The sequence below is a fragment of the Anneissia japonica genome, unplaced genomic scaffold, assembly GCF_011630105.1.
Source record: "Anneissia japonica isolate Jap-2015-1 unplaced genomic scaffold, ASM1163010v1 scaffold2471_len1564793_cov202, whole genome shotgun sequence".
Classification (NCBI taxonomy): Eukaryota; Metazoa; Echinodermata; class Crinoidea; order Comatulida; family Comatulidae; genus Anneissia; species Anneissia japonica.
Window position 1 is genome coordinate 730933 of NW_022709610.1, and position 10374 is coordinate 741306.

Genomic DNA, 10374 nt, shown 5'->3' on the forward strand with positions numbered 1-10374 from the left:
CCTAGTAGTAGCGGTTTAATCTGCCAAGGCTAGGCATAGCCTACTACTAGGCCTAGGCTACAGTAGGTCCAGATCGGTTAAAGTCCTTGATCATTGCAGTGAAACATTTGGGCCTATTTCCAGACGATCAGACCCAAGCCAATTTTGAATAATCCTTGTTGGAACTTTATGTCCTGATACATAATTATGCTGAAAATGCATATAATACAGGTTTTCTGGAGACACTATTGACATTGTTCCACTAACTCCTAAAAGTAGGCTTTTCTCAGTGCTCCACGATCTCCCCCCCACCCCACCCCGATATCGTTCTAAACTAAAAGGAGAATACTTTATGCCTAGGAATTTGTAATTTTTTCAACTTTTGTGTTATATTTAGAAAACTTTTGAATTACTGTACCTCGTTGGTATGCTAAAAATAATAATTTGCCTATCAAATAATGTTATTTTGATTGCCAATCTCTATGTGGTCTAAAATCACATTTTTAAAACTCTTGTGTCGATCGTGAATACAATGGATTTTTTCTCGGACTAATGATTTTGGCTAAAGACAGATTCAATTGCCAAATTGGCTAAAAACAATTATTACACCAATGTAATCTTGCTGGTTTTATTGATTTTGTTTTTTCGTAAAATTATATTTCGGACCGTAAAAAAAATAGGACCAGTATAACCTTGGAAGGGCCAGTATAATTTTTCCTTACTGGCCCTGCTGGCCACTATGGTTTTGAGGTTAATTTTCAGCCCCGTTGAATTCGGTCACTCCTGACCACTGCCTTGCTTCTGCCCTAAGTCAAAAAAGCAACCCTAATAACTTAACATTATAAAGCAACAAGTCCTATCTTGGATTTTCACCCCCACAATTTGTGAGCCAAAAACACAATTCAAATAATGGAACATAAAAACTCATTTTTTCTATCCCTTTTTTCGACACTGTACATTTACTGGCTACATCATTTGAATGAACAGTTTGATCACTGTTATTCACTTCTTTCACATGATGAAGCTAGTTCAAGCTAGCAAAAGCTTGTGTCTCCATAAAGTGTTGTTAGTTACAAAAGTGCTACTGATATACACTTATTACAGTATATTTGTAGTGACTGACTAACAAGCTTCAACTTTAACTATTTAGAAAAGAAATTGATATTGTATTTCAACAATAATCCATCCATCCAATGCTAAGACTAATTCATAGCACTGACTGAGCTACACAATATACTGTACTCATAATCAGGCATGCAACTACAGAGAGAGAAAGAGAGGGCCATTCAATAGAGATTCAGCGATAGGCGTCACATGACCTAACTTGGGTGTTGGAAACAATCGACTGGCACAGCTGTGTTTTACATAGAGATTGCTTATGCGGCGTCCCTTGTTTATTGCTGAAAAGATCATCATAACTCCCAGTAAACTATACCAAATTGATTGGGAAATTAAACTTGAGAATTTTGCCTTAATGGTTTGCTAAATGCTGTAAAGGATACTGGCCGCAAACATTGAGATCTTTCGACAAATGTTAGGCCTAGGCTCCTGCACATCTACGACATGGTTAGGTATGCATGATGGTCTTTGACCCGTGAACTACGCTGTGATGTTAGGGCAAGCTAAGGTTTATGAAGGATCACTTACATTTCAAAGCATACAGTCCTTGAAGATGCTAGGACAAGTAAATAAATACTATTTTGAACAATTGTAGGCCTTTCCTAGCCATTTATATCTCACCTTAACAGTGGGTGGTTGTTTTCGCAACTATAACATTATATTTTCATATACTATCGCACTGTAATGTTTTCACATATACCCAAGTGAAGTCATGTGACTGGCTGTAAACAACCATCGCTGAATACAGGTTTTGGTATGGATTACTGTTGATTTTAGTCCACACACTCAAAGCTAATCAGTGAGACACTCGCTACATAACAATACATTATACAATATTTACGAGACTGTATTGACTGAGCTAACCAAATATACTGTACTCATAATCAAGCATTCAAAAATTCAACTATAGACAGAAAAAGAGAGAGCCATTCAACTGCTTGCTACTGTTTTCTACGACCCAGTTTTGATAGATTATTGTTACTTTCTATACCTTGCCTTCATTTATGAAAATAAGCAGTTTGATTTCATCTGATTACTTAATAAATTATTAATATTTTGCTTCAAACATTTCACATCAATAATTCATGTCACCAGTAATCACCAACATCCCATCAGTGCCACCAAGAAAACTCAACATACATTGCCTCCACCATGCAAAATCACCATCTATCCATATTGATGTCACTAAGCAAATGGACAAGTTACCACTAAAGTATCATCACAATCAAATCAAAGACATCAAGCAAAATGGCAATCAACATTAATTAAACATACTGTGAATATTGCCTGGTAGTGGTATCTGAGAATATATTCAGGGTAACAAAGAGAGTCCAGAAAAGAAAGGACATGGAAAGTGTGAAGAAAATAGGCAGTGGTTATTGCAAGGAAAATACAGAGTAGGCAGATAACTTTCATATGTACAAATTCAGATTTCTTGTGATCTCTAGGGGCCCGTTCGAGCGAAAAAATATCTGTGCGATTTACCAGTTAATTCACCGGTACACACTTTCTAAAACCGCTCGAACACTAGTCTTATTACCTTACCATCTGGATTATCCACGACAATTTTGACCACCAAATTGCTGGGTAGAATACCGTGTATGGAATGACCATGGAGCCGGAGGCAGTGATAAATCAAACTTAATTGTTTTTTTCAAATGTTTTGTCCACAGCCCAGCGCGAAATTCAACAGGTTACGGCCCAGGCGTGGTTGCAGCTCTCCTTGCCTCCTCACACAATGCACGACGAAATCTAAATTTAGTAACATAGCTACGCATTCGATTTGTAGATTTACCATTATTCGGAGAAATAAACTTGAATAAACTAGCCTACGCACAGATTTTAAAGCAGCCATTATAAGTTACTGAGCTACATTATCGTTCCACTGTGCCGCGCTGTGTGTACGTGGGCCGGTTATATAGCAGCAGTGGCAACAAAGAATGGGTTGTTGACCATGGGATAAGTTGAAATTTACTTCCGGAGTAGTTTCATTACACATATTTACCGTGAGCTAAAACTTGCTCGAACGGTCGACCACCCGCTGAGTGCTTAGCGCGATTACCCGGTGAAATAAACGGAACGGGCCCTAGTTGGTTTACTACTGTAAAGTAAAAACCATTTTGATGAGTTTTGAGTGTCCAATCCATTTGTGGCACTGTTATTCTTTTGATGATTTTAACTTCTGACGGCTTCCACATGTTTAAAACATAACAGTGAGTACAGTACTTCCAGCACCAATTTAAAATGACTTCAATCTGCTCTACCCAGTGTCCTTGTCTCTGCAGCTTACACTGCAAGACTCCATGGCAGTGACTTTACTGTATTAGCTGTCTCTTCGCTAAAATTTAATATTCATACTGTAGGTAATTGTATGAATAATATAATCTATTTTAACATCAGAATTGTTTTCTGAAGAAGTGCAATTATGATGAAATGGCAAAGCAAAAAACAGTATGTTAATGAAATGACAGAGAAGGCAAGCAACTGTGTTAATGAAATGATCAATTAAATTTGAACAGGTTCAGCTGGTTCAGCTCATGTTGCAAATTAATCTCCCAAATGTTGTCTATGCTGATGTCAAATGTAAACTACTGTACTCATTTAAATGAAAGTAAATTACTATAATGCAGAGTAATTTACAGACAATGTGTAGAATTATATTTTTGTGATGGCCAAAAACATAATTTACCGTAATTACTGAATTTGTTATTCTTTCGTTTATTCACTTAATAACCATTAATGATAAACAAGAAAATGTGGAATTGGACCATTTGGAATGAGTTCAAATTCTGACCTATAGAAAGAATTGACAATCTACTATCACACATTCAGTACCACACTGGGTCAGTGAACAATGTACAGAAGTTATCTTAGCGATAAGTGATGCCAGGCATCACAGCAATAGAGTCATGTGGTACACAGTGACAACAAGATGATTAATTTCCGATCACCTAGACTGATGTATTCCCACAATAGTATTTTGCAATGCTGAATGTCTGAACGATGACTTTCATCCAAACATGTGTCCAAAAAATACATTTCTGATGGCTGCAATGTGTTTGCACACAGTCCATTGTTCTGAGCCAATAAAATGATGTATGTACAGCATCCCATTTGCAGGTTAAGCTTCGGCTGAAGCGATTCCATATGGAGCATGTGACGATGCACATGCAAAAAATCGTTCTCAATGATGGTCCACCCACCAACAAATAGCAGACGCCGCTGTGTCATCAAGCCCTCACTGAGAAAGGTAGATTCGCCAGCTGCATTGTAGGGCGCAGTGATTGCATGGTTTGAGGAACGCGCTAAAACTTAGGACCCTGTTCTTAGCATGGGCATGAAATGTTCTTCTTGAACTGAGAAAAACCTACAAAGGATGCACTAACATATCCACAGCTGTGGGAACTTAGGAAAAGGAAATATCTTGGCCAATTTTTACAAGGTTTACTACTACTGTACAAACACCCAAGATAATTCCCATTGCATTCAAAATTTTGAAACTTGGACCACAGTGCAGAGGTTGAAAACTAGGGGACACTCTGTAGAAGGGTCAATCTTAATTGGTCAAGGAAAAGACTACAGCCCTACTGCTGGAATGATTAATAAACCCTTTTCAAATCATCACTTATTTCAATATGGCCAAAAAAAAAAATTACATGTTTAGCGTCACATCTCAACAAAATCTTTGGTGGGGAAGTCTATACTTATATTGATTAGTACTTCCTGGACAATATTTTTTTTTTTTTTTATTTAAAAAAAATTCCAGCCTCTAAATTTTTTATTTTTGCTTAAAAATTCAGGTGGGGTAGTGATGCTAAACAAGTATATTTTTTTATTCGCCCTAATTAATAATTCATGCTCCGAAATAAATAGCATTAAAATATTTGGGCAAGTAATTCTACAGTATGATTAATGATGTCTCCACTTAGGAATACTAAGTGGTACCTGGTAGGTTTGAATACCAACACTCTGATTACCTGCTAAATTATTTATAGAATACTCCCCCATGAAGCAGAATAGGTGTATGAGTAGATCCAATAGTGGTTGAAATAAGTCTTATTTAGGCATTGACATTGTATGCTATACTCTACAAGACTGAAATATTCTTACTGGTATTGTTGTACAACTGTTTAACTGAAGAGGCAAATCATTCCTATGCTATATTACAGCACTTCAAAATTAATAATTTATTGTTGCTTTGCAATTACCATAATATTATCTAAACAAAAAAAAATGGGGGGAAAAACATCAAATTTAAATACTTGATTATAGACTTCCGTCGACTGTGGCATTTGAATGTTGGCATAGGTATAGTACAGTACATAAGGATTCAATCAAAACAAACCATACAGTAGGTCTTAGTAGTGCATACTGTAGAGGCTTTTTCTGAGAATTGCCACAAACAACCTATGGTATTATCATGATCATATTTACCAATAATTATACTATACATTAAATCAGCGTTCCGCAAACTTTTTACTTCACGACTTATTTACAATTCCAGGCACCAAGCTGCGGCCCAGCCAGGGATCATACCAAATCCTGCCAAGAACTTTTTATCATGAAGCCTCCATGTATACAATATTTTGACATCATTATCTGTTCTTTCAGTGATAAAATTTCATTGTATACAAATTAAATATTATTTTATTAAATAAATAATACCGTACAATTGTGTTTCCCTCTCCACCACTCACAATTTGTTGATTGTTTTTTTTTCCGACCATGATTCAAACACGGTTCAGCTACACACGTCATAGCTTTCTCCTTCTTCCAAAAACTTTTACACACGCTCTCTATTACTCCGCAACTTTGAAAGACTAAATTACTATACAGGTATTATGTTTAGTAATAAAGTATCCACATGGGCATTTGGTTATCAAGAAATGTGTGGTGTTGTTTAATATAGTGATCTTTCTATGACAGGTCTTATATTTATTTCTATCTTTAGCTCATTACTCATCCCATCATTCCTCCATACCGGATTTACTCGATCTTACAGGGTAATACTAGAAGATAACATAGTTTCTAGCTCCCAAGGGGGCATAGACACAAAAACTGCTTATAACTCAAATAGCACGCATCATCTGGCACTTTAGCAGTGTGTGCAAGTGACGCATTTCGCTGTAAATATGAAGCGGCTTTATTTTTAAAACTATTTTCTCCATGATGAAACGTCTCTGTTATTTTTTGTTTTTTAAAATTCCAGACGGCTTCGAGGCTGTCCAAAAATGTTTCGCGGCCCAATTTGGGCTGTGGACCATAGTTTGCGGAACGTCGCATTAAATAATGGGATAGGAGAAAGGTTGCAAGTCAAACCAACACTGACTGCTACAGTACATGCGAGGTCTCACCACACAATAAGACATTAGCAGAGATACATTCACCCAACCTACAAGTTAACTGTTTCAAAATCTGTTTCAAATTATGATGTAACTTATTACAAAATTTAAGGACTGTTAAATTTCAGGCTTAATATAAAATTTAAGTATACTATTACACACATTTACACTTAAATTTGAAAAGGTGAAAGCTTATCATATTTTGAGGATCCCTAGTAAATTGTGTAAAACAATTTATGCTAAGTTTCAAAATGCACAGTAAAGGTATGTTTTGCAACGAAATCGATAAAAAGCAATTTTTCATGTAGAAAATAAAAGAAGTTTTTTACACTAGGACGATTTAATAATGATATATCTTGCAAAAGATAACAAAATATTTTGCCAAATCAATTCAAATGATGTCATAATCATGGAAAAACGATAAAATTGTTGTTACTACTAAGATTTTATTGTTTTTCCATGATTATAACATTATTTGAATTAATTTGTCAAAATATTTTGTCATCCTATGATATATCGCTATCGAATCGTCTTAGTGTAAAAACTTCTCTTATTTTCTATAACAATTGCTTTTCATCGTTATTGTTGCAAGTATAAAACAGGCCTCTACGGTGAAAAGACATACAGGTATATTGTATCTTAAGCTTGAATAATTACCCAGGCTACTTAAGTAGTACATGAAGCTTACAAACTGGTTGCCAACAAACTCAATTGATTATTGTAGGTATTTCAATAACAATACACACAATAAGGAGTCAATATTTAACAATACACTTCTTATACATAGCGTTTTCTTAGGAATAGTCCATTATCCTTTCAGGGTAACCTAAAGATTAGATTAATATCATCCATATTAGTAATATGTTTAAGACATTCTATAAAATCCAGAAATAACCACCCATAAATAGGAAATAAATATTTAAAACAAAAGAATCTGATCAAGACAAAAATTAATAAAAATCAACCAAGACTTAAACCCAGATGCTTTCACAATACTGCAATTGGGTAGTTTAATACTTTCACAAAAATAAAAGTCAATACTCAATTAATAAAAGCCTAACTTAATTATCTAAATTATTTATTGAGTCAAATGCATACTGACTTTATTAGTATTAATTTTACACAATAATAACTTTTATTTGCTCAAATAATAATCAATTATGTGACTGGAGTATGATAACAGTAACAGAATACTGCAACAATCAATTAAATACACTAATTATTAAATTATTTTTACAAAAGATAGCAATGATATTATGATACTGCAGATGGCAATAATCAATGCTGAATATTTCATTTCGTAAAAATGACAACAGTGGTGCAATAAATCACTTTCTAACATTTATGAGTTATCTCGGAACCTCAGAGTCACAAGACTCTAGACAAAATACAGCTGCTTAGATCTAATGCATATTTAAAACAAAAAATTGAAATAAACATCTTGATTTTTTCTTGTCTTTCATAATGTACAGTAAATGATGATCAATCAAAGTGTTCTTATATATTTGAGAAATACACAGTCATAATCTTTAAGTTTACTAATGCCTGAAAGCTTTAGGTTTTAACCTAAGTTGGACAAGACAGTAATACAGTAACAACAAAAATGGCATCACATTTCAACCAAAAATAAAAAGGGCCTAGGCCTACCAAAACAAAATTTTGCTTTTTGTTTTTACTTAAATTTATAGTTTTAAACGCAAATTAATTTATGTCTAGTAGTATGCCTAGTAATTAGTAGAATAGAGCCTGTAGGCAATGCTAGTTAGATGTTCCAAGCCCTGGAGGTCAAAATTAGGGAGCTTGGAGGTCGCACCACTGCCCGGTGAGGTGCGCCCCTATTCCATAACTTTTGAAAATCTAATGTGTTTTTCATGCATGCATTGTGAGTTACTGTGACCGGTTGGCTCCAGTAGGAGTTGTTGGTCAGTAGGCATACAAGGCAAGACAGCATTTTAAAAGTGAAACTTTGTTTGAGGTGTCGGTAATGTCCAAAAAATAAATGTATAAATTTAAAAATAATAAATTAAAAATGTGTGAGCAAAAATATAATTGTGGCCATTACTTAGGATAGTGCAACAGCCTTAAAAGGCCTCTGAAATTGGAGCAGGAAGGTTGTTTCACCAGTAGACTGTTCGTGATAAAAAAAGAGATCTGGCCTCTTTAGGATAGGCCTAGGCATACATGACATCTGTAGACAAGAAATAGGACTAGGAGGAGGACCTGGAATGATTTAACATTATGGCAGTAATGCACTTTAGTACTCCACCCTAGGCTAGGCCTAACCCTAACTAACCTTACAATAACAATAAACATAGGAGGCCTAGGCCCTAGGGTAGCCTAACCCTGCGAGACTGGAGTTATGCATGATGGGAGGGTGGAGTACATTAGCGCCGGTATATGCATAAATAGGCTAGGGGGGGGGGGGTTATTAGCTACTAGGCCTAACTAAAAACTAGGCCTCTTTCTATCTCGCCCTAGCTAGGCCTGCACTCTAGGGCCTAGGCTAGGCCTAGGCCTTACTTCTGTCTTACATCAACATGCAAAGAATCAATGATTAGCGCGTCCCTTTTTACGAACGAAGATGTGAAACTTATCTCACCTTTCAAAACATAGTCTGATAAAAAGCAAAAGTACTGCATACGGAAAAACGATATAAAGATCTTCCAGTGCTGGATAACGGGAATCATCTGTAGACCTAAGGTCAGCCCATGTTGTGTTTGGAGGTAGCCAAAAACGTTCGTTCCAGAACCAAGATATTTTCCCCGCCATATTTACCACCAATGCTTCCTTCTCTTACTCACACACACGAAAACCAGGGTCTCTTGACAACCACAGGATTGGTGGAAATTACACTAGCAGAGTGGTGTGTATTTCAAGAAATAGGTGGGCGTGTTCGTCGTTGTGCTAGTGCGCCACCAATCAATAAAATGATAATAATACTAATAATACTAATAATAATAATAATAATAATAATAATAATAATAATAATAATAATAATAATAATAAAAATGATAATAACAATAATAATAATAATTATTATTATTATATTAATAATAATAATAATAATAATAATAATTATTATTATAAAACAATAATAATATTAATAATAATTAATAATAAAAAATTATTCATCATCACACCATCATTATATAGTTTAAATGAAGCGCCATCCATAAATTTTCGGCAATCACAGAGATCTAATTAATATGAGTTGATGTACCATAGAAAATAAAACTAAAAAACACTTCCTGGCCTTTGATGTATTTAATTTACTTGACCTACCTCAAGGCCGTGAGGCCACATCCACAGCCCCGCCATGGTTGGGGCTGAGGTGAGAACATTTGAGGAAAATAGTACTTCTAGATGGAAGTAAATGTACACTTTTAAATAGTAAAATTCATCATCATCACATCACCATTATACTAAAAATAAAGCGCCAACAAATTCTCATGATCTATTATCAGCTATTTTTGGCAACCATAGAGATCTAAATCAACATGTTTGATGTACGGTACTATAGAAAATAAAACTTAAAAACATTGTCTTTGATGTTTACTTAACCTACTTCAAAACCATGAGTCCACACTCCAGTCCCACCATAGTTGGGGCTGAGGTGGTAAAATTTGGGGAAATAGTAGGCCTACCTCTAGATTGCCGGATACGGCACTCTTACATAGTAAAATTCATCATCATCAATATAATTATTCGCTGTGATGTACCATAAAATATAAAATTCAATTGTCTTTGATGTGTTTACTTTACTTTATCTACTTCATGTGCCGAAAAACCAATCTTATATTTGCATGCTTTTCCTCATACTTATCAAATTATAATAAAGGCAAGCGCACTCGAGTCGTGAACAGTATTATTACTGTCTCTTATACACATCTAGATGTGTATAAGAGACAGGCAATGATATTATGATACTGCAGAT

At 35.0% G+C, this 10374-nt stretch overlaps 1 protein-coding gene across 1 annotated transcript in view; it reads right to left on the reverse strand.

Annotated features, from left to right (window-relative positions):
• LOC117106772 (ceramide synthase 6-like) overlaps positions 1 to 9323 on the reverse strand; it is a 49792-nt gene extending 40469 nt beyond the window's left edge. The window contains exon 1 of the mRNA XM_033248210.1: positions 9040 to 9323. Coding sequence (XP_033104101.1) covers positions 9040 to 9209 — 170 coding nt within the window. The 5' untranslated portion in view covers positions 9210 to 9323. The remainder of the gene's footprint in view (positions 1 to 9039) is intronic.
• Between the last annotated feature and the right edge of the window lie 1051 nt (positions 9324 to 10374).